The following is a 25035-nucleotide window of genomic DNA, read 5'->3' as shown; positions in this document are numbered from 1 at the left end:
CGCTGCGGCAATCAGCAGCTATTTGCTGTCTGTGATGACTGCCAAATTCAGTGACCGTTTGGACAGCAGAGAGCCAAGCAGGGCTCTCCTGGGGCTGGCGGAGTTTGTAGATCTCTCTCCAGGATCCCACTACCTGCCCCAAGCTCAGAAAACCCTGAGTTTCTTTTCTGTTTGTCTCCTGTTTCCTCAAAACTCCCCAGTCTCCGAGCTGTCCAGATGTGCTGATATCATCCAGCGGGCCTTGCATAACTTCCCTCTTGAACAAAAAAAAAAAAAAGTGCTGCAGTAGCAGTTCCTATGGAAATTTATTATTTTAATAAGATCCTCTGAAGCACTCAAAACCAAACTAACAGCTGTTCAGAGACCAGTTGTTTCCCCTGAATTCATTGAATTTCTGGGTGAGCATGGACATTTGGGATATAAATTTGAACATTTCTAAAACTGAAGCTCAGAAAATATCCAAACCAGAAACAGTATTCTGATGAAGTTGAAAACTGAATTTAGCATTCAGGTCCCTGTTTTCTTTTCCCTCTGCTTTATTGCTCTGTTACTAATGGCACCAAATAGCTTTAGATGTAATGTAAGGAAATCTCTTGTGTGCTATTTAGGGCCAAATTGTGGGGGTACGCCAGAGGTTGCATTAAGAAACCGCACAGTCATATTCTCTTCTGCGTTTCCTGTACAGGCTCTGTAGACTTCACCACGTTACTTCTGACTTACACCAGCACAGCAGAAAGAGAAACCAGTCCCAGTATGGCAGACAGGAGTCTATAAAGTCCTGCATGTCAGGAAGGAGGTGTGTAAGGGTCCTCCATGGCAGGAACTAAGGATCATACATCAACAACCAGGCAGCAGATTTGAAATGAACTAAAGGATATGTTTTCTTCACACAAAATACAAGCGAACCATATAAATTGGCCAGAGAAGTTGTGAACACTAAAGCTCATCTGTTTTCAGAAAACTCGGTAACTTGGTGGAATAGGGATTCCATGGAGGACCACTAAATTCAAAAGCACCACCTCTGGCTTAGGAAGCCTTTGAGTCACAGATTCATGGGGGTGTCTCAAGCCATTACTTTCCCTGTTCTTATACTCTTTCCTAGGATTCTGCCTGGGGCTGATGTTGGTGGCTTTTGGTCTGACGCAGCACAGCTGTCCCTGTATGTGGCAGCACGATACTCTTCCCTTAACAAAAAATCCAGGCCAGAACAGGATGCACAAGGGATCTGAATGGCTGCACAAGGGATTTGAAGAGGATGCAGTGTAGCATCTGGACCCAGGGAGAGGGTGAGCAAGGTGAGACAACCCTTTGAGGCAGGAGTTGACCCAAAATCTCACGCACCTTTTTGGTTTCCCAACTGCTAGTTGACACAGACTCTCCAAGATCCCACTGAGGACCCCTATGGCAGCTCAGCCCTTCTCGGGTTTTGACTTTGATATACAAGCTTCAAAGACTTGCCAAAATTTCAGAATTTTTAAAAATGCAAACAGTGCTTAACTGTATTTGGTGCAGAGACTGGAAGTTTTTTTCATACACAGACACCCTTAAGAATTAATCAGGTTATTTCCCCTACTGCCTGGAAAGAGCAAGAAGCATCCTGTCTTAGGACCTTTTAGTGAAGATTTTTCCATGTTGTTCTTTGTTTTGTCTTTCAATAAGGCAAGTTGCTGGACAGCATGACAGACATGAAGAGGCTGTTTCCTTTACACTGTACTTTCAGATGGAATTCATTTCCCTATGTATCACATGTGATTAAGCCCAAAACCTTGGTCTTACAGCAGGTCTGCAGTATAATTGCCATAGATCTGTGCCATCGTCCTTCACAGGTATGCAAAGGAGTGTGAGAAGTGGCTACTGCCCTTGCTCACATAGAAAGTGACTAGTGAGAGCGTATCTATTCAGAAACGGTGACCCTGACAGGTTTATTTGTAGAAGGAAAGTGGACAAACTTTCTGGGCTGTGTAGGGAAATATCTGTGCCTTTTCAAGTCTGGCAGTGGTGTCCTTGTGCAGGGGTGTGGGATGAGCTACTGAGATAACTGCTCATCTGTGTTCCCTTGGGTGGCTGTCCCTGTTTTGGGTTGGATCGGGCATTGCCTTTCTCCTTCTCCATGTTCGGCTATTGCACCATCACACACTGAATACAGAGCTGTGCAGCTGCTGTCCTCAGCTTTCCAACTCCCTTTCTGGGTGTTCCCTGTTCAACAAACTTTCCCTAGAGAATCGGAGAAAGCCAACAGTCCCCAAAATGCTGACGGAGTGCCACCCTTGTCTTATCTAGAGCCAAGAAAACACCTCAGTATATTTTGCCATCTAGTAGTCAGCCTACCAGGAAGTCACTCTGTTTTGGATACGGTAATTGTGAGCGATGGGGGAAAAAAGACTTTTCCAATTCCAGTATGCTCAAGCCATCTTTCTTGAGAGAAAAACTTGAGTATATACTTAACTTTAAAGGCAACGTTCATTCCCAAGGACCTCAGATAACTATAAGCCTTGCATGAATTTAAGCAAGGCACTGCACAATTTTCTTAGTAGTCCCTGCATTTCCTCCACACAGGAGTTTGAAGATGAACTGCAGAAGGAAGCATATCAATCTGTCTATGTAAAGACCTAAGCTCAGAAGAGTAAGTATGGACTAATTATTCCTCTCCTGCACCAGTGTGAAATGCTTTCAAAGAGCCACCTAAGGTCCTCTTGTTTCAGCCACCAATGGCAGAGGAAGCCAAGGAGACAGCAGGACCCGGCTGGAGACAGAGCATGTACCCATCTTTGGGAAAAAACACAGCATGTGCTCATCCTCTGGCTGAAGCCAACTGAACCTCCCTATGGATGTGCCATTACTAGGGTTGCTTCCTTCAGGGCCTCAAAATTATGTAGCTGAATCAGGGCCTGTAAAAGACACCTTCACGCAGCTTTTAGTGGCCATATTTGCAGTGGTTTTAGGATGTTTGGCATCTCCCCCACACTCCAGATCTTTAATATTTCATCTCAGTTACGTGACCACCTCCGCAGCCATCTCCCCCCCAGGGCCCTCTCCAGCTTTCTTTTTTTCCTCCCTGTCCCATCTGCACCACAGCTATATCTGGTCTCAGTTACCAGCTGTAATTTTCTTTTTTTCCAGGTTTCTTTTCTTCCTCTTTTAGAACTGCGTAATCCTTTGGGTCTGCCAGCTACAGTGAGGGATGAAGAAATTAATATAAGGGAAAAGAAGTCAGAGACATTCCTTATTATTTATCATAAAAGCCTAAGTTTGGATTTAGCCCTGAAAAACTTTCAAATTGCAAGTCTAACACACTCGTCAAGCAGCACCCTGAAATAAGCATAGCCCCAGGTACAGCCCGGCGGGAGGAAAGAGCCGGAGCTGCCAGCTAATTACCCAGCCCACCAGAAAAGCTGCTGCAAGCTCTCAAAACATGTCCGAGGAGAAAAACAACAAAAGACGATCTGGTGGGATGGGGAGGAGGGGAAGGAACAGGTTATTTCAGAAGGATTAGAAGGTCAAAGGACTCGATGTGGGGAAGTCTGCCCAAATCCACCCAAAGCTGTTAGCATGGGATCATCTGAAAAACAAATCCAAGGGCTAATCCTTTTAGCCTGTTCAGGAGAGCAGTGCCTGTCAGAGAACATGTTCCCCCTCCTCCCGCTGGGCATGTCCTGCTTCAGGGATGAACTCATGTGATGACCCTCCTCAGATGGCCCTCCAGCTGTGACACCACCTCCTCCTTTGTCCCAGGTTTGCTCCCTCCTTAAATGTAAGTACATGGAAACGTGTAGGGGCAAGGAGGAAGCCCAAGGGCAAATTCTTCTTCCCCATACCATATACAGGGCACTGTCATTCCTCTCAAGAGGACGATACAGCGGGAAAGAAAATAGCAAGCCTTCCAAGATAGCTCCCATCTTCCCAAGTAGGAGTCAGGGAGCTGTGTCATTCCAGTGTGAGCGGGACGTAGATAAATGCACCCCAAGTAGGTGGGAGCTGGGGTGTCTCGGCCATGTCAGGGCTGATTTGGACTTTGCACGGCTATGCGTCTAAATAGTTTGCTCCAAAACAGAAGGTGTGTTCTGTTTCCTAGCTGCGTAGTTGAAAAAGAGGAGACATGATGAAGAGTTGTGCTGCCATCACCCCAAGGCTGTGAACATCCCTGGTGGATGTCCCTCACCTCAGAGTTGTAAAGAGAAATACCAAGAATTGCTTTCTCCACACCTAACAAACCCAGTGTATCTTTCCAATTCCAATCCCTAATATTGCTCTTCCTCACAGCTGAGGATAGGGAACAGCTCTATACCATCTACTGGCATCCTTTGCTCCACAGGTGTTCCCAAGAGTTGCTCCTGCCCCACACACAGACTTGTCACACAGCCCAGGTTAGCAAAATAGGCTACAGAGTGGGAAAAAAATAGGCACCCGTTCCCACTGATGACCCACGAGCCTGCCCATTTCATTTTTCTCTTCTAACACTTCCTTCTGAAGGGTATAAAATTGGTTACATCTCCTTACAGACAGCAGTTCTCTAGACAACAGGGCTTTCCAGCAGCCTAAAAGCAAAGCAACTGATAGTTTTCTTTGGGATTAGGGGCCTGACCCACAGCGGCTTTAAATGAAGGTGTGTCAGTCAGCTCTGGATGAAGTCAGTATGTGGAGTCTGGATGAACTGCAGATATGTCTGTTGCTATGGGGGATCCCTCTAGTTCTAGCTGTGGCTCCTTTGCCTAAAGCAAGTACACTTTTCTAGCAATACTTTGGTGAAAGCAAAGTGATTCTAGCAATACTTTGGTGAAAGCAAAGCAGGCAGTCCTGCTGAGCCCCCTCTGCCCCCCCGGGAAGGGCACGGTGGGTGTTGTGACGGCTGGCATCACTTGCTGGGCAAAACCCAGCCTGAGGCTGCTGCTCCCCAGCTCCTGGCATTAAACTTTAGAGCGAGGCACCACCTAGAGGCATGAGGGCTGTAGTAAAGCTGAAGGAGACAAGCACGGTCAGGCTCCAGCTCTTTTCGGTGACAGTAACAGTGTAGTACGATGCGTATCAGAAACTAAAAGCCTCAGCGTTCCCATTTTCCTGTTTTTATCAAAACAAGTTGATTAGTTTGAACAATAAATGCAAACCTGGAAGCCCTCTGAGAGAGCAAGTTGTGGTCAGATGGTCTGGGAGGGGAAATTCAGCCAATGGCACAAAGAGTCCAGCGGGATGCTTTAATTGGGGTATCTACATAATCCAGGCAAGATGTGCTCAGTTTACTAGAAATTTGGTTTAGGCTTTTTTCTAGTGAAAGTCCCAGCCTCAATTTTTAGCTATTAAACAAATGCAGTTTTTTTGCAGTTGCTTGTTGTCATCATCCACAATATCACAACTTTTTAGTCTTGAGTAGCTGAGCCTCTCCAGGCCAGGATGGACCAGTATTATAGCACTACTGAGGGAAAGAGCTACTTCTCTCTTCTCCTCCAATTTCCTTTAGGACCTTGATGCTGAGTTGAGGTATCAATTCCCTGTGCTGAACCACCTGGGCTTCCCTCCTTCCATTCAGATCCACCCTGCCAAACCTGGGGAAGAAGTTCCTTCAGAAAACAGATCCATACGCCTTAACTTTCTACAACATTCTCATCTTCTTCTGTCCAGGTTGTCCTTGTCCTTTTTGCAGCCTCTTTTCCCACTATAAACCTGTTGCTGGCCTCCCCCAGGTGGGAACTTAAAAAATAATTGCTAGGTCCATGAAGGGAGAGTTGGTTTTGTTAGTTTTATGCCATAGGGTATGCATCACAGAGTTTATTGCACCACTGAAGTCTGTTATTATAATGAAGTAGGTCTCCATAATAGTAACTGTATCACAACTGGAGACTAGCCCTGGATCTTTCTGTGCCTCCAAGTTGGTATTTTCCTACACTTGGTCTCCCTGTCCAGGGAGGAACTTTGAAAGAAATGTCAACGGCCACTTTTAAAATCCAGAATAGTGGCCTGTGGTAATATTTCTAATATGCCCAGACATGTGGAAAACATCACTAAATCCTTGTGGTGAGAGAACCACACCTCTGACAGAGCTGAATGGGGAAAAATCCCACAATATTCCCTGAAGCCCCTTAGACTAAGAGCAAGCCTCCTAAAAAGAGAAATGTCCTCTGCTCAGCGAAGCTCCTGAGGTTTGGCTTTTATATGCCAGGGGCGCACTCCACAAGAGGTAGGTGACCACAGCAGGGTGACCGTATGCACCCGTGAGCCCAGAAACATGAATTTCCTTTCTTAGTAGTATTCACAGGGATGCAATACCTCCAGAGATGTTTGAAATACTTCAGTCACCGGCACTCTGCCATGTGCTGGCACCCATCAAAAGGAGACACATCTGACACTCACTCTGCAAACACTTGATACCAATAAGGTATTCTCGAAGTCAGTGGAATTGGTCACATGGTTAACACCTGAGCACAGGTTACATGTTCAAATGAGCCCAGCAGTGGGGACCCTGCAATTTTGGCAGTTGCATGGATCTTCTGTTGGAAATGTCTCTCTTGAATGGCCCCCAAAAATGCGTATTTCTTCCTCGTGCCCTGCCTTAGGCTTGACCCCCTGAGATTTTCATCTTTCATGCCTCTTACATGGTTCGTGCTGCTGTGGGACTAAGTTAAACGTCAATGTTACATTGCATAGAGGATGCAGCACTTTGTCGTTCCTTCATTGCTTAGCTGTATTTCTTATGCAGTGGGCCAACACATCTGCTTCAAGACTCTGGGCTGCCAAATAACCTTCGAGAAAACCATGCCCTTGGTGATAAGACCAAAGAAAGGAAAAAAAAAAAATTTTACTTTTACAGAACAGCAGTTTAGATTGCATGCAACTAATCAGCACCTTCTTTTGCTACAGTGTACTTTGCTACAAGGAAATGTATGGCAGGTTCCCTATCTCAAAGCAGCAGTTCACCGTAACTGTTCTTCAGGAGGAGGACAAGGAGACGGGGCACCGACTCCAAGGGCTCCTCTGAACAGCTTGTACAGCTGCCCTCCTCTGGGGAGCCTCGCACTGCGGCCCTTCGCCATACAGGTTTCTCTGCACTCCCAACAGCATCTTTGGAGACGGGCAATGCTGGCCCCAGTTACTTATTTCCCAGAATTTCTCCTAGCACAGTGCCATTTGCAAGGTCTGAGAAGTCAGCCAATTCACCCCAAGTGAGTTTCCACCGTTTATTTTCTGTACAGCACATGTGCCTACCGCAGCACACGCATAGCACGCAAGGTCTTAGCTGAAGATGACTGTTTCCAGTAAAAATATCTCTTTCCTAAGAGTCTTAGAAACCCCACCTTCTCATTATAAGGAGTATCTTACACAATTCTGAACAAACTGCAAGGAAAACAGGATGCTATTTTCATTCAAGTATCACAACTGGTATTTATGGAGAGAGAAGTGACAGAATGGAAAAAGCTGCCTCCTTTTCTCATAACAAGGGCAGTGAAAGAAAATGAAACAGGCAGACGCTAATTAACAGATAGTGTAACTTCTCTAGAAAAAGGAAGTGGGGATTTCTGGTTTGCCTAATCCTGAACTGGTTTCCTCTGAAGATAAGTGAGTTTTGAGAGGGTTACTTTGCCTTGTTGCTTTTGACTTCCACTTTGCCAGGGAAGCAAGCAAGCTGCAAATAAACAAAGCTTTAAGCTGCGTCATATGGCCCCATTCAAAGAGCAAGTATCAGCAAAGGAAGCAAGGTGTTTTATTTCTTTTTGCCATTATGCAAAATAAAACATTTTCAAATTTAGTGCCAGCTCTTCTTCTGGGAAAAGATACAGTTCTGGTCAATGGTGGCTGGAGAAAGGATAAAAAACCTGGTGTCAGGAGAAGAGCTCTTGAGAATTGAGGCCTTTGAATCATACCCTTGCTGTTCCTTGTGTTCAGCCTGGACTTTTAAGTAAGTTTCATTGTTCTAGAGAAAAGTGTGATTCTAAAGCCATTTTAGAAACTAGGAACAAACCATATGGATAACTCACTGCTGAAATGTACTGAAAACACAATGCTAAACTTTGTTTCAATCAGGTTTGGACTATTCTGCCCTCCTAAACTAAAATTAAACCACTTCCACTCAGTTTCAGCTGGTGTGAAACTAGCTTAGGTTTTCAGAAAGAGCCTTTTTACTGGAAAAAAAAAAAAAAATCTGCAAGAATTCGAGGAAAGCTGGTCTGCTCTGTTAGCTGATGGCTAGAACTCTACTGTGTGATATACACAGTTCTTATTTTCAGAAGACTCATCCTAAACCCTGTGTAAGAAACAGCTGTTTGTGGCTGTGTCTGTTTAAATTGAAACTAATACTACAGTTTTACACCATAATCCTGTTAGGAAAGGTGGAATATGTTTGTCTTTAAAGAAGAAAAAGATGTCATTAAAAACTGTGAAGAGATGATAAATGTTGAGAAAATGACATTAGGGAGCAATTCTTAAGGCACTAGCTGCTCACATACAGTGACACCAATGGTAGCAGGGTAACTACAACTCAGAGTTAGCTAATCTGAACAGGATTAGTCAAAGGACCATAAGTAGGTTTCTGCATGTGCAGTACTAACGGTGGAAGAAGTCTTCATCATCCACAAACTATTTTTGTCAAAAGCACAGCCCTGCATTTGCTCTGCACTGTGCTATACCAGTCCATCAGAGCAAAGGTCCTGCATGATACCTTTCCCACTGAGGCTTCCACCACTTCAGCTGAATGTCTCCAACTATAATGCTGAACACATACAGGAAACTGAGGAATTTGCATCGCCTTTTTTTGTCATAGCAAGCAAATCTGCTTGGAATAGCAAAACCAGAAGGCTCTGGCTGCAGGCATCAAGCCTGCAGAGGGGTTCACAGTGGTACCAGCTCAGGTTCTGCTGAGTAGCCAAAATGGAAACAGCTGGTGAAAAATTCCTAATAGAGACATGCCTCAAGGATGCTTAGTGAAAGCAGCCAGAAAAGCTGGTCTCATTCCTGTATGTTGTGTGTCATATATGGCAAGTGTCGACATACAGCCCTGTTAGGCATCCTGGATTTTTAGCTGCTCACAGGAACCTGGAGTCATATATAGCCACTTCTCTTCCAGTGGTTCCTCACCCCCTCGCATTTCCCAGGCACATCGTTGTGTGCTGGGGGCAGTGCCGACGCTGCAGGCTGCATGCCCACTTGAGAACAGGCTCGTTCTTGCAAGTGAATGCAGGGGGTGGTGGACGTAAGGTGATCTTAGCCCAGTGCTAGGGCATCGGCAATTCTCAAGCTGCTGTTCCTGTTTTCCTGGCCCTGACAGGTAACAAAATCTCCTTCTTGTCAGTGTCACCAGTGAGGAATTGCCATAACAACCCCTGGATCTGTGTGGTCTGTGTTCTACCTCAGACACAGAGTAGATATCTTAACCTGTATATGTCCCTTGAAAAATAAGAGGGTGTCCCTCCTATTGCCCCTTTAAAACTAAGAAGGAGAGCTTCTAAATTTTATTTCTTTTTTACTTGCTGTGTCTACAGCTTCTCTCCTCTGACAGCTTTTGGTGTAACTTGTTCAAGCTGAGACTGGGTGCAAGGAACAGCTGGAGCATGTTTAATGCAATGCTTCCTCACAAAGCTGCCTTGTCCTGGGAGAAACAAGGGCAGATAAAGACTAGGAACTGCAGCTGGAGAGAGGCGGTCAGCATTTCTTTGGTCAAAAAAAAGACAGACACAAGCATCTGCCCAAATGGACAATGAGTAGGTCTTTAATGCTAGGAGCATTGGTTCATATGTGGCTGCTTTCCTATACACCTTCCAGGCAATGACACATGGAAGCGTAGTGCTAACGAATTTAGGAGCAAAGCAAGTATCTGGAATAAGTAACCAAAGAAAAACAAACTCATACCTATGGCTCAGGCCGCATCTAAACCCATGGTTTTTCTCATCTAACCCCAGGCCCAAAACAGAGGTGGCAAAACAGTCACAGGGGGGTACATGTGGTAGCAAAAGGGCTGTGCTGTAAAGAAAGTTCAACACTGTTCTTGGAACAATGCGTTGGCTAATTACCTTCATTTCAGCAAGGCTTTTATGCACTCAGGAAAGGGTAGAGCCATGTAGCTCTCAGCCATCTACTAACTTCAGTCTTTGGAGACAGTCTCATTCAAAGGCGGAGCAAGCCACATTGTAGGTGAAAAAACTAGGATGAAAAGTCAGTTAAATTCATTAATTCGAAGAAGTGTCTCTGAGCGAGCTGCATGAAATGAAGATCTCACAAGTACCTTTTCTGAGTAAAGCAACATAAAACCCAAGAGATGGACAAATCAAAAAAGCTAAAAAATCAGTTTTGATAAGCAAACCTCTGTATACTGGAGAGGGCTGATAATGTAGCAGGCAGGTTTGAGGAACTCAACTAATTTCTCCACCCTCCCCAGCAATTCCTCACAGACCCTGGGCAAGTCACCGGCTTGGATTCATCCCCAGCTAACTCTAGATGTTAAAAAGAGGACGGTACCTAAATTTAGGTCTGTCAACACTTTAGGCCCCTTTCCAAAGTCTAGAGGGCAATTCAGACACTAGGTGAGCTAAGACGTTCATCTAATTTAGAAACCGTCACAGAGTATCTACTGTTAGCCAGGATGTGTACTGACCTCCTTGCTTCAGTTTCCAACTATGGGCACTGGGATGGCATCGTTGATTCTTTGCCAAGACTATGGGAAAGTGGCATTTACTAAAGAACATGAAACTCTGAAATGCACTGTTGATAGGAGCAAGATGATCAGTCAGAGCTGTGTGCTGCTCTCAGTGATTTGCTTTGGAAGATTTTCTAATTGGATGTGTTGGGTTTGACTTCCTTGCAAGCCAGACTTGCCAAGAAGTAAACAAACCTGATAAAGCACATTTTCCACTAACTGTTATTGGCAAATAAGTATTCTATCATATGCTGCTGTATTCCTAGAAAAGGTTGTATACAGAACCAGATCTGGTTTTCTACAAGTGACACTTTCTGTTCCGTATTTTCCTTTTCTTCACCAAACCCTTCTGTTGCAGCCTTTGCACTAATCTCTTGTATTTATTGATGGTAATCTTTGTTAAACTCTTACTTGCTCAACCCATTCTTAAAAGGCTGATTGTACATGTGATTGACACACGTAACCTTTTACCATCTTTTCACACTTCTAGAAGATGTAATTCATACTGCTTGTATTTGGAACTTAACTGATGGAATGGAGCTGAAGACCATGCAGAAATACCTTTTTTTTTTTCAAAACAAACTTGGAGTCCAAGCATAGCTATGAGAATATATCACAGTCCCATGGGATCAGACTATCCAGCCCAGCATTTTGTGGCTGAGGTGGCGGATGGTGGATGTGTCTGCAAGAGCACAGGGATAAGACACATTGCTCCTTCTCCAGAATTTCCCCAGGCTTCAGCAATTTGAGATTTTCTGGGCCAGAAGGGAGGTCTTTGCCTTATAACATCTACTAATATTGCCAGTGACATGAGAAAAACTCAGGTCAATTAAGAAATGAAATCCAATTTAAGCACCACAGGAGAAACTGTCTATAACACCAAAGGGCTAGGGATCTAAATCCTTCGGGGTGTCTGCGTGCAGGATCCTGAGCTACCTGGCCGAAATAACGATCTGCCTGAGCCTGCTGGTGAGGGCGCCAGCCTGGCACCACGCAGGGCACTCCCTCGGCAGTCCAGGTCACCCCTGTCACCCACACAAGGCCTGGGAGGGAGGGCTCCTGTCACCTGCCCCGTGTTACACCCACGGAGCTTAACCTTTTGCCTTGCTCCTGATCCTCCACTTGCAGCTCCTGCACAAGAGCAAACGGAGAGTAAAAGATGGGAACAGGAGAAGCTGCTATGGCCAGCTGGAACAGGGGATGGCCAGGCATCTCCAGCACCCCCGTGGCTTGCTGCAGTGGGAAGGGGACACTGTCTCCCATGACAGCCAGGCAGAGATGGGCAGTAAAAGAAAGGGAGAAGTTCCTGTTAACTCTCACCTAAAAGTTAGGTGGATTCTTTATTCCCAGACGATTTAAGCCTTTTCCCTTTTCCTACCTGATGTTTCCCCTCATTTAAAAATTGGCTTGGCTTCCAGCGAAATGTTTCCCTGATGCTTCCAGTTCTTTGTTGTGGAAAGTACAAGCAGGGGGAAGGTTTCACAACAGTACCTCTGGAACTCGAGTCTTTGCAAACCGTCCTTCTTCTGTTTCCGGTAATAACAATTTTAGCCCTGGGAGAAACTGTGAACTTTGCTCAGTGAAGTTGATTTTCTCCTCTATTTAAGCTCTAAGCTGGGTTTGATTTCTGTGTTTTAAATGGTATCTAGTCACTGCCACCTGGTGCCAGGACACGCATGGCCTGCAAGAGCTTTCTTTCCTCATCTGATGGTGGCTCTTCTGTGCCAAGCATCATATAGCTGCCACCTTCCTCCCTAGTTTAACCAGGGGTTTGTATGTGGAGTGAATTTTGGAAGGAAAATGACTGCTGGTGGTATTGGGCTGGGGAGACGATCCATCTGCGTGCTACAAGCAGGTGGGGCAGAGGCTGCTGGGGAGCAGCTGACCTTCCTCCTCTCCTCAGCACTTCAAGAGGTCCACAAGTGCAATGTGAGGCAGGCACTTTAACAAATGTCACTAACCGGAGATGGGGCGAAATGGAGAAAGTTGGCTTGCAAGAAATCATGCTTCTGCCCAAGGACCCTCATATCCGTAAGGGGAATTCAAACCATTGTGGGCTGGGTACTGACAGACGACAGTAAGGTAATTTCCAAGAAGCCTTAAACTAGTTAGTTCTTTAATTTGTGTGTTATGTAAATATAATCTCCCCCCCTCCTCTTGTGTAAGAAGGGGAACATGCGGACTGGATGGCCCCTAAGAGGAAAGTAAGGTGCAAGAGGGGCAGCGAGCAAGAGGGAGAAGTTATGCAACTTTCACTTAATTGAGAATTGTGTTTCAAATCTGCAGAAAACAGCATGTTGCTCCCCTTGTTCCTTAGACAGAAAGGCACAGTTTTACAATCTCCTTTTATTGTTTTGCTGATAAGCAGGCATTTCACATTTCTGACACTATACAAAATGTCCTTTAGAAAACTCAGTCAGTGCCATGGCCTTTTCCAGCTGGAACACTAAAACCAGAGCCTGGCTGGCCAGCTAAGTTTTCACCCCATCACGCAGTGCCTCAGCTGCGGCTGGCCAAGGTACTCCGGCTCAAAAGGGAAGGAGCCCACTGCAGGAGCAGTCAGCCTCAACGCCTGCTTCCACCCTCGCCCAAACAGGCAGCCTTGCAACCCCAGCGTAAACTTCCCGGCCCTTGGGGCAAGCCAGCTTGGCGTGCGCCGGGGCGACTTGTTGAGTACATGACTTTGTGCGATCGCCCACGACTTTGTATTTCCACTCTGCAAACACTGACTGCTAGCCAAAGTTTAGTCCTGTTCTGCTTATTTTATAAGAACTCTACTGTGACCCACACTGTTACAGACTCCTGCTATAAACAGCTACAGAGTGAGCAAATCTTCCTTCTTTGGCAAACCTCCCAAAGGGTATTTCTGCATGGCACAGACCTGCCCGCTACCTCCCAGTGTCCAAGGAAGGGTCAGGGGGGTTACCCCTTCCCGGAGAAACTCACCTTCTGGCCTGGCAATCCCCACGGCCTGAAATGACCCACCCGGGCCACTGGCAAACGAACATAAATTTGTTTTTGCATTACTCGAACAAGCAACAGGAATAGCTTGATTCTGGTTAGTCTCAAGATCTGTAAGTAGAGCTATCAGAAATCGCTGAATCAGAGGATATGGATCTCTGACAACAATAATATTTGTGAATCCTTACCAAAAATTGCTGAAGATGTTTTTGTTTTTTCAGGAAAAAAAAAAAAAAAAAAAGCACCTTCAGAGGTCCCTGCGATATGTTTGTGCTTTGTTACTCAAAGGAAACATGCATGACATTTTTGCCAGCTAACAAAATACCTTCTAACAAGGCATTTTGACAAAGCTGAAAATATCTTACACCGATGTGAGTCATTTTGGCTTCAAATGCACATCTTTGAAAAAGGAATCTCAGAAAAATATCTCTTTTAAGTAAGTGCTGGCATGAAATACAATCTTTAAGTGACCAGCCTGGAAAGACTATGTATATTTGTATTCTATACAGAAATGATAGCTATCTTTCGACCCACACAACTCCTTTGTGTTTCTTTTTTTTTTTTTTTTAACCACCAAGAAGCCAAGGAAAAAAAAAGAGAATCTAATTTTTTTCTCAACTTTTGGATACTGATAAAGTCTATCACTTCGGTGGGCTACGATTACTTTTAATGTGTAGCTAGGTGACCTCTGCTGGTAGATTCTTATCATAACGGCAACAATTCACACACAACAGGTACAGGTACATTGGTATTCTGATAAGTGCTGCCCTACATACACAAGAAAACATAATACACAAGAAGATACAATCCCTGCTCTGAAAAATACTCCCACGCTGGAAAGGTGTGAAAAAAACCACTGTATAACCCAGCTTTCTCCACTCACAGATGTTTTATAGGGCAGTTTTTAGAGAGCCTTTGATAAAAAGGTACGACCACCTCAGAATGGGGCCACTGGCATTTATTCAACCTAACGGTCTGAATACTTGCTGTTGCTCAGAAAGCCCCCACACTCTATCCTGTTAGAAGCAGGGAGGTTAAACCGAGGAAAGGCTTAGTCTCCACTTGCATTCCTTTCCTGTACTCTTTCTCGTACCATCTGCCAACAGCCATTGTGGGAGAAACGATACCAGCTAAATGGACCTTTATTCTGACTCAGCACGCTTGCAGACAGTCTGTCCAGTATGATACAGCAGCACAGTAATTCGATACTTTAAAAAAATGGCCATTCACCTGCGAGATTACAATGCAACTTGCAGTTAACAGCCTTGGTCTTTGTGATATCCAAGGTCATTTCTATTATTACAGCACAGTGCACGGAAATACCACAAATACCATGAGAGTCTTATCTATTTATCATAGGTGAAATTGGCACGCTTTGCAGCAGGACGGCTCCACATCGGATCACAGGCATTTGAGTTCACTTGAGTTTATATTCAGAGCCTGGCTTTCTCAGTTAGGAGCTCAGCGGATTTCATGCATGCATACATTTGTGATGGCATTGCCGCGGCCATTTCTCGACCGTCCAGCTTCCACGCTGACAGCTACCGCGCCTCGACACAAGGCAGCAAATATAAACGTGCCGGAAAAAAACCTCACCCTGACCTTGCCAGAGGTAGCGGTAGGAGCCAAAGGCAAAGGCCAGACACGGGTCTTTCCTCCTCCTCTCCGAACATCCCCGGCTTTACGTGCCTGCTGCTGCCGCTCGCCCGGCCCGCACCCCAAAAGGCGCTGTGGCGCGGCGCCCTGCCTTGCCACGGAAGAAAAGGGGGGTCATACCCCGTCTCACCGCTGCTGCCAAACCCACCCCCCTCCCGGAGCACACTCGGTTGGGCCCGCGGAGCGCGGGCCGGGCACACCAGGCCGCGCTCACCCCCGCCGCTCCCGGACACCCCCTCGGCGAGGCCCCGGCCCTCCGGCCGCCGCCGGCAACCCCCGGCGCCCCTCTGCCGGCTGCCTCGGCGGCTGGGGACGGGCAGGAAGGGCAGCTCGCCAAAGCCTTTCCCCGGGGCGGCGGCGGCGGGAGCAGCGGGCAGAGCCCAGAGGAGCCCGCGCCGGGCGGCGCAGCCGCTCCAACGGCCGCCGCCAGCCTGAAGGGCGGCCGCGACACCTCCACCGCGGGCGGCACCGCGCCTGCCGCCGCCCGGCCCGCCCCGCTGTTATAATACCAGCGCCAACAACAACACCACCACCAACAACAACAACGCTGACAATAATCACAATAATTACTGTTGTTGCGGCGAGGGCGATGCTGCCCCGCCGGGCCCCGCGCGCCGCCGCCAGGCGGCTCAGCCCGCCGGTCGCCCTCAGGTGCGAGGCGCGGGCCAGCAGGGCGCCCCCTGGCGGTCCGCTGGCGGCGCGGCCCGCGGCGCCCCCCGCCCCGCCCCGCCCCGCCCCGCCCCGGGTCGCCCCCGGCCCCCCCCGGCCCCCCCGCCGCCGCTCTGAAGTTTGCAGGCGATTTCCTTTCCAGCCCGGCCTTATCTCGACCCGCACGTTGCCGCGCGGTGACTAATAGCAGAACAACATTGTCTCGGGATAAAATAGCGCCGGGGCTGTTTACCCGCTCCATGGGGGTTCGCTATAAAAGGGCGCCGGGGACCGCCGCGCCAGCCAGACGCGCCGGGGCGCACCGAGCCGCTGCCTGCCCCCGCGCCGCGCCCCACCGGGGACGGGACACCGCTCTGCCTCCCGACGCCGGGAGAGACTTTTCCCCCTTTTTTCTCTTTTATTAATTTTTTCCCTTTTCCCTGCCCCGTTCCTTTTGCTCTCCGCTGCCTGCTATGGATTATACCCAGATGATCGTCTCGCTGCTCTTCGTGCTCTGCCCGGGGCTGCTGCCGGCAGGTACGTGCCGGCCCCCAGCCGCTCGCTGGCGCCCGTGTCCGGCCCCGCGGGGGGCTGCCGGGTGGCAACCGGGCTCCCTGGGGGGCGGGGGGGGAAGCGACCCGAGGAGGCTGAGGGATGCGTCGGGAGGGGCTGCCGGCCGAGCTTGCGCGGGGTGCGTGGTTGCCGCGGGTGCTGAGCTCTGCCGCTCCCTCCCGCAGCTCCCGGAGCCGAGGCGGGCGCCGCGCCGCCCCCCGCCACCACCGCGCACCGCCGCGCCCGGCGCTGCTCCTGCTCCTCACTGCTGGACGAGGAGTGCGTCTACTTCTGCCACCTCGACATCATCTGGATCAACACCCCCGAGTGAGTGAGTGTACCGGGAGGGGGGCTTCGGCAGGTGCCGAGCGCTGGGTTTCGCTTTGGTTGAAAAAAGGAGAAGGAGGGGGTAGAAGGGGAAAAATTAAGAACCGCAGTCCCCCCTGCAGAAATGGGACGGGGAGGAAGGAATAGTTATTTGCACAGCCTCTCCTGTTACCTTTCTGCCGAGTTTAGCAGCGAGAGTGTTCACTGGGAGAAAGCAAGCAGGGTTTGGTTATCTAGACTGAGCAGATAACTCCTAATAGCCCTAATGCACCTGCCTTCCTAAAATCTGGACAGGAGTATTTCCTTTGAGTGCTGCTCAGCAAAGGCTGTGGGATACTTTTCACTATGAATCAGAAGCAGACAAAATGCCAAAACCACGGTTTTGCCAGCCTGATTTTGTCTGTTTTTCTTTCCAACAAGTTAGGAGGCTGGAAGGCTTACTTTGACATGGGGTGGCTCCTCACCGCCTCTTGCTGCTCTCTGCTGCAAATTAATGCATCCCATGTGTTAATAGGGTTATACACAGTGTCCATTTCAACGCTCTCCCCACCAAAAAAGTAGTGAGCCAGAGCCTCACCTAATGCTACAAACACTGACTTTGTGATTTGTTCTGCTGCTGGGTTTCCTTGGAGCTGAGAGGATCTGTTCCTCACTTCTATTGCTTCTTTCTCTGTTGCCAAAGTTCAAAGTGATGAGGTTTTATTGCTTTCTATCATACAGGGAGGCACAGCAGCTTTATGAAATCACAATTAAAAGGTCATTAGCTTTGTCAGTAGCCATGCTAATGAATATGTTACAGGATCATCAGAAACATTTTCATGGAAACTATGACCAACGAGGCATTCCCAGTCCCACAGCCTTTACTCATGCAATCAATCCCATTGATAAGATTGCCCAAAATACCTTGCTGTTTTGAAGCCACAGAATTATTTGAATGACTTTCATGTTGTCTCTTTGATCATAGGAAGACTGTTCCGTATGGTCTCGGAGGCCCTTCTCGATCCAGAAGATCGCTTAAGGACATGGTGCCAGAGATGCTCGCTGAACCTAGCAGCAGATGCCGATGTGCCAACCAGAAGGACAAGAAATGTCTGAACTTCTGCCAGATGGGAAAAGATCTCTGGTGCGTCTATTGTTGCTACTCTTTAAAAGGCAGTGCATGTAAAAGGGATGGATTGTGGTAGACTTACTCATTCTGGCACTTGCTGAGTGAATAATCTCCCCAAAGCCTTGCCTCCTACCTGAGTGCTCCCACTGCTGTGATACATACTATGGTTTGGCCCCGAAAGATCTCTTATTACATGCCTTGAGAAGTGGTTGATGAGATGCCTCACCTTGTGGACTGCAGACTTGTTGGGTTTTTTGGTTTTTTGGTTTTTTTTTTTTCTAACAGCAGCACCTTTTCACTTTTAACAGGGCTCAGTCCACCATGGAGAAAACCTCACGTCACCGCAACAAAGCTGGTAATTGCATTGGTCCTAAATGCATGAACCGACAGCTTGTTGACAGCAAGAAAATGAAGCGGTGAGTTTCTTCTCATCCTGTTGTAGTTCCCCGGAGTAGCAATAGAGAGCACAGTTCACCTGCCTTCGGGCCAGTGTGGGCTTAGCTGGTGATTTCAGTTTAAGAGTTACAGAGGAATCAGTGAGGATATCTTGAGGGCTTTTCTTCATGCAGTGGGTTTTTAGCTTGTGAAGACATGGGTGCTGAGCTCTGCCTAGCATCCTCCATTTACTTAGAAGAAGCAGGCTTAGTACACCAAGCTTCGAAAGGGTATGAAATCATGAATACTGACAGAAAGAAATAGAGCCTGTCATTTTAGTGTGCTCATGCACTATCTTAACTACACAAAAATACAATGTCCCAGCTATTCTGATATGAACTTGAATCAGAATGCCTTTTTCTTAGATACTTTACTCCATTTTACTGGAGGGGAAAATAAAGAAGATTATTGATCTATCTGGATTTTGAATATATCATTTCTCCTGACAGGTGTGGCTGGCTTTTTAGAATGCAGGAGGTGGATTTCTACCTGCCTTATCTCTTACATTGCTCAATAAACCTCTGTTAAAATGAGTACAGGATGTTAGTGATGGAAATGACTGCAAAAAGGCTGAGGAAAGGGAAAATGAAGACTAAATTAATATTTGAGCCCAATTTAATGTTTGAGAGTAGGACTAAATTTCAGGACTGCCCTTTGAGGTCCATGCATAGTAAATTGAGCAGCAGTAGGCAGCAATATCACTCCACAGTGCAGTTCAGGGATGCATGCATGAACTTGGTGCAGCTACAAACCCCACAGAGGTGAAGTCAGCTTTGAAGCTGACTGTTATTACAGCTAAATCGGCTCCAGCGTTCAGTGTTTGGCCTGTGTAAAAAAGTATGGTATACAGAAGTTTGCCCATACAAAAGACGACTCTTTAGTGCTACTTTCACAAGCAGAACAAGATTTATGGGAGCAGTCAGCCTGATGATTTTGAGTGAGACTTAGGCCCTGGAAATCTTTAAACCATTTTTTTAAATGAAGCTTGCTTGCTTACTTACTTGAAAAACGCACCCATTCATTGGAACCAGGAAGAGGTTTACCTAAAAGAAACAAAACAGCCAAAAAGAATAACACTGAAGACCTCTTGACTCGATATGTGCTATTTAAGGAACTCTAGAGCATCTATATTTGAATATTTTAGCTTACTTCAATGTTTGCATTTAAATTCTGAATCCAATATTTCAAGTGGCTTTAGTTAGTGTAATTCTGACAGAGTTATAGCAATCAGCAGTTACTGAGGCCCATGGCAGAAATCTAGGCTGAGGCTTGTTTAATCAAAAACTTAATGTCTGCACAGTGGAGATGCATCTTGATTATTGTAACCATAAATGTATATTTCTTGGGTTTGCAGGCTGGAAGCCATTGGTAACAGTATCAAAGCTTCCTTCAGTATTGCAAAGCTGAAGGCTGAGCTCCAGAAAGGGCGGAAGCTGAAACATAACAGGGCGAACAAAAAGCAAAGCATCTGGGAAAGCCTGAAAGCATCTTAGTGGGAAGATCACCTGAATGTTTTTCCATCAAACTTGCTGACAAAGTGTCACCAAAACTCTCTCTTGACTTCTAACATTCCACGGCAGCGAAGGGCCTCTCCGTCCAAGTGTTTGTGCAGCAAAGTAAATCACTAAGAAAGTCCCGTGTTTGGAGGTATAAAAGCAAAGGATTTCATCATTCTAGAATTCAGATGGATTGATAGAGGAGGTGAAGAGGAATCCACAGTAACGTACATGAAAAGCCGTCTTTCTGAAGAAACATTTGAATATTACTTCTGGAATGTTACCTATCAATTGAGCAGCTTTCAGGGTCTACATCAAAAGCATCTTGCAAGGAAGACCTCACAGGTGTGCTTAGAAAGGACAGAAAGCAAGATCTTAGTGGACAAACTTCAAAGCAAAAAACTCTGCCTTTTGATTAAAATGCAAAAATGAAAGCCACAGAGCTACTTTAATCAGGACTTACTGCATATATACATGTCTACCTCGCGTACTGTTTGTTGCACTCCTGCTAGAGTATTTTTACACCTTGTTATTGCCTTTACTAATCAGCTGCAACCCTTTGCCTATTTTCAGAAGTCTAGTTTACTTGTACAACCAGAGTTATCTGAATGTGGGTTAGACACTGTGGTTTGTTTGCATAGTCAAAGTCCTTTGGTTTTGGATACCAAAGGACTCTTCAACATAAGATAAAAGTTAAGAGGACACTACTAGGTTTCCCATAACAAGGATATTTGGCTAACTGAAGTTCTAATAATAGAGGTTGTTGTGTCTTACATGCCACCAAAAATGCACTGAAGTGGGGATGTACCAGCGGCTGTTGTAAGATTTATTCAGTGCCTTGTTTGGTGGAAATTCATTGAGACAAAGGGTTGTTTTGAATTATGTCAAAAGGCTAATATTGGGTGAATGTTTATAGCAGTAAATTTGTTCACATTGTTGAATCTGCTGACAGGTTGAATCTTACATGCTTATTTTTTGTGTTTTGTATTTATATTCACACAAGTTCTTCATTATATTTACCATGTTGAATACACATTGAAGTAGGCCATATTGGTCTATGCATGTTTTATGTATTTCTGTATGAAATTGGGAAATGCTTTATGCCTATCAAGGTAAATATCTTCAGAAATAAATATTTTTAATTTCTGTATGGGCTTGTTTTTCATATATCCTGCTTTTCCATGGGCTATGGCTCCATGATCATGGTGGTAGATTGCCCCATGTTCAAAGCTGACCTAGATGAAGTGTAATTACTTTTCTGTCAGATTAGCCAGATCACAACGTGGAGGTTTGTGCCAAGTATGAGACAACAGATAATACTTGTTCTAGCTTCAAGCTTGCTCGTCAAAACTTCACGGCAAAATTTGATTTGGCCAAATGAATTTATCCTGGAGCAGCATTCTTACATAGCTGATGTCTTTTTCATCCAATAGTACAAATTCTAATGCTGGATTTACTGTACAATTAAAAAATGGCCAATAAGGGGTTGGATATAGATGAACTAGAGGAGAAAATGTGTACACTGGATGCTTTGTGAGCTATATTGAACTAGGCAGTGTTATGTTACTTACTACCATGCTATCTTAAAAGTCTCAGTCCAGCCCATGCAAGTTAAAGATGAACACCTCAATGGAGCCTGGCCCGAGCCCTGAAAAGAGCTAGAGCAATAGTCAAACTTTGCATGTCTCCAAACATTGGCCTGAAGTGGTTATAGCTGGAAAGCTGCTTAAAGCAAAGAAAGGGATTTAATCATATCTGATCCTATAGCAAAAAAAAAAAAAAGCACAAGAGTTAGTCCATGGATAAAACTGAGTGTTTGGGGTTTGCTTTTAAAAACAGACTTTCACAAACAAATGCAATACAAGGTGTGTGACACTTAAAAACACTGACAGCAGTCACCATTAAGAATATCTGAAGTTGACCTGGATTTCTTGTCAATATTCATTTGTTTGCAGCATTTTTCACACCCAAACATCAGAAGGCTAAAAAAAAGCCTATATCATGTTTCTTTCACACTGTTCCGCTATGTTTTAGGGCAGTAATTCAGGTGAGAGATGGCAGTGCTGGCAGCCAGGATCCAACAGGAGAGCCTGGCCCAGGCAGCAGGAAGGAACCCGGAGCCCCTGTGCTTCTGCAGGGCAGGATGCGCCCCCCGGAGCCGCCATTTGATCTCTGCATCATCTGCTCTAACTGCTTGGGATGTGCATGGATCAGTGACCTCTGTCAGGTGTGAAGAGACCTCACTAACACTTACTGGTTTTCTATTTCTTTCCTTACTGGTGGTTGCCTTTGGCAGGTAAAATAAACAAGCAAGTCACTGAGGCACTGCATCTCTCCCAGCCGAAGCGTTGGGAGCGGGTGGTGTGGGCCCCTGCTAGGGAAGGGGCTGTGCATTGGCATCCCTGTCCCAGTTGCTCCTGTTTTCTCTCCCAGGAGAGAGCGTGAGGAGAGGAGCGCAACAGCAGCGCTTGTGCTGTTATTGAGGCTGGCTACCTGGATTTTGTAGGTGATCAGGCTAAATGGTGCTGTGGGTGGGCTTTAGTAGCCAAATTCCTGGCCAGCTGCTTAAGGATTCTTGAGAGACCATCCTAAAAATAAACCTGTTCCTTCCAGGGTTTACTCTGCTCATGCCTGGACTCAAAAGCTGGCTTTCATCCTCCTTTCCTTCCCCCTAAACTGAGCCTGCTGCTTGCTCATGCTGCTGCTTTGTGTAGTGATGGTCATCCACTGGCCTTTGGGGGAAGGCACGGTCCCCAGAGCTGTGCAAGGTCGTCCTGCACACCACTGAGCCTGAGCGGCAGTGCAAAGAGCACAAGCAGGGTGAGATGCCCTGATGCCAGGGGCTTGAAGGCTTTGGGAAGAGTGGCTGAAGCCATTTTGTGCTGCCCAGCCTGCTCCAGGGGCCTGTTCACGTGCAGCAGGGACAGAAGGGGATGAGCTCCTGCCCCTGACCCCATGCTATTTACCTTCTGGCATAGGATCATAAACTGCAGCTTACCCTGGTTTGCATTAATGAGCTGTACTGAAAACCGGAATTTAACAGTCTGTTTGTCTCACTGAATAAGCAAAAGGGAACATGAAGCATTTTATCTTAAGACTGGCTCACATACAAGTACCAGGGTCTGTCCCAGAGGTTTGCTCCTTCTCAAAGTAAGGTCCACGGCAGAAAGAGATTCAATAACTCAGGCCAGAACCCCCAGTGAAAATAGAGAGGCATGGTATGTGCTGGAATTTATGGCACTGAACACAGAGCAGTGTAAAAGTACATTCTTACTTATAATAAACGACCTGAGCAAAAAAATATTCTACCTGAAGCCAATGGAAACATTGTGCTGACTGCAGAGGCAAGGCTGCAGAGTCAGGGCTCTCATTCTTCTACCTAGAACTAATCTCACTTCTTCTCTTAAAAAGTAAACTTTTCATGGCCGTGTTCTATCTCGTTTTAAGTGAGAGTTTCTTCTCATCCAGGATGAAATCTGAGAAGGTCAAAGGAAACCATATAGAGAAGAGGGCCATCACTTTCCAGCCTCGACATAGTCTAATGGTCCCTAAATACACCTGACATATGGCTGAAATTCCAGCTTGGATCAAGAGCAAGGAAAGGCCCCATTCCCTTATCTGTATCTCCCTCCTCTGATTTTTCTGGGTTTGGCATGGCCATTTCTGAAATTGCGAAAAGTTTCACAGGAAAAGACAACTATTTCCCTCCAAAATTAAACTTGCTGTACTTATTTTTATTCAGTGCTGTGTGTAATTCTTTCTTCTCAGCTGGTTTATTTTTACTTTCTCTGGATAAAGGCCGTTTTGACTATATATCAAAACAACATATACAATAAAACAAAGCTTCAACATGTGAGTCAGGCTTCAGGTCAGGAAAATACTACAATGCTACTGAAATTCTTTCCATCTTATCTACATAATTCTGACCTAATTTTTCCAGAAATGGCAACTCTAATCTGTATCATGTTATCATGAACTGCCCCAAAATAATTGACACAGGATGTCCTAATATTGCTTATAGAAGTTACCAAATACCAGCCTCTTTGTTCATGTTTCCTTACATTAGGATAAATTTAGCCACCACAACACACTTCTATATTTACAAACACAGAATGAGCTGGATAATCTGCTGTTTGTATGCTATCTGATGTTTACTTTCTTCACACTCAACTGTTTGCCTCTGTGTATATAAAACCATATCAATTTCGACTTTGCCTGCATCATGGCGCTATTATTAGGTTCCTTGGGTAGAAATCCAGCTTCCATGCTCAGCAGATATCTTTATTTAATTTACTGTTCTTCTTTCGTGACCTAGGAAACAAAGGGACAGAGTTTTTGATTAATTAGAGGAGAATGGTTGGAAGCTGCGATGGTGAGTGTAAGTATGCAAAGAGACAGAGAGCCACAGATAAAGTACAAAGATAGCGGCAGGATCGTTTTTCCTGAGGTAAACATCGTACGAATGACATTTTTGAAATTTAGCCAGAATGGGTGTTCATGTCTTTCTTTATTTTATATCTCTGATCAAATCTGATCTAGGTGAAAAATGATAGGGAAGCCTATTTTGCTATTTCTCAATATGGTTAAACAATCGGTTGGTATGTCTTAGCGGTGTGCCTGGGACAAGTTCCTCTGCTCTGATCAGGTCAAGAAGACCTGAATTCTGCCTGAAGTCCACCGGGTCAGTTGGTCAGCCAACAACTCCCTCAGCTTTAGAGGCATCGTTTATGCCAGTGAAAATGAGAGCAGAGTTTGACCCAGAAAGGCTTTGTTCTTTCTGATATTGCCATGATGGGGGCAAACGGACACTGGTTTGCTGATGCTGGCACAGGGCTCCAGAGGCTTTTGCTGCTCTTGGTCTGGGTTTGGGTTTTTTTTTTTGGTTTTTTTCTCCCCGCAGGCGTTTGCTAGTAACAAATTAGATAAATATCACTTTGGTAAGCAATGGGGCAGTTTGACTCTGGCTCAAGAAAGCTGTGTTAAGAAATGGATGAGCCCCATGGAGTTTGTGGTTTCATTGACCTCTCCAACTATTTTGGGGGCTGCAGGAATGATTTGAGTTCACCAACTGTAATTCAAGCCCACACTGTTGTTGTTGTGTTTTTTCCCCCAAGGAAATAATAAAAAAATCCAACCTTAAACCTAACTTTTTTTCTAGCTAAAGGAAAAATGTATGCTATGTGCCAGTCACTAGAAACAAAGCCAGCCTATAGTCTGGCAAGAAGAAAGCAGCACTG

General features: G+C 45.9%; 1 protein-coding gene and 1 long non-coding RNA gene across 2 annotated transcripts in view; one reads left to right on the top strand and one right to left on the bottom strand.

Moving 5' to 3' along the window:
* The window catches only part of LOC141944763 (uncharacterized), a 36075-nt gene extending 20196 nt beyond the window's left edge, over positions 1–15879 (bottom strand). The window contains exon 1 of the long non-coding RNA XR_012629321.1: positions 15803–15879. This is a non-coding gene — a long non-coding RNA (uncharacterized LOC141944763). The remainder of the gene's footprint in view (positions 1–15802) is intronic.
* Positions 15880–16206: 327 nt separating this feature from the next.
* EDN1 (endothelin 1) lies at positions 16207–20948 on the top strand. The gene is made up of 5 exons (XM_074871834.1): positions 16207–16417; positions 16618–16759; positions 17724–17882; positions 18176–18283; positions 19657–20948. Exons 1-5 carry the CDS (start codon positions 16354–16356, stop codon positions 19793–19795), a joined length of 612 nt encoding a protein of 203 aa, XP_074727935.1. The 5' UTR covers positions 16207–16353; the 3' UTR covers positions 19796–20948.
* The last annotated feature ends 4087 nt before the right edge of the window (positions 20949–25035 follow it).

Source organism: Strix uralensis, chromosome 1 (assembly GCF_047716275.1).
Source record: "Strix uralensis isolate ZFMK-TIS-50842 chromosome 1, bStrUra1, whole genome shotgun sequence".
In the NCBI taxonomy this organism is placed as follows: Eukaryota; Metazoa; Chordata; class Aves; order Strigiformes; family Strigidae; genus Strix; species Strix uralensis.
The sequence above is the reverse complement of the archived record's forward strand: the minus strand, read 5'-3'. Positions and strand labels throughout refer to the sequence as shown.

What these genes read in the sequence shown, in the direction of transcription:
- EDN1 (XM_074871834.1), top strand. Translation starts at nt 16,354, where the DNA reads ATGGATTATACCCAGATGATCGTCTCGCTGCTCTTCGTGCTCTGCCCG. An exon ending in CCCGGGGCTGCTGCCGGCAG is followed by an intron (nt 16,418 to 16,617) that starts GTACGTGCCGGC and finishes TCCCTCCCGCAG; the next exon opens with CTCCCGGAGCCGAGGCGGGC. An exon ending in CAGATGGGAAAAGATCTCTG is followed by an intron (nt 17,883 to 18,175) that starts GTGCGTCTATTG and finishes CACTTTTAACAG; the next exon opens with GGCTCAGTCCACCATGGAGA.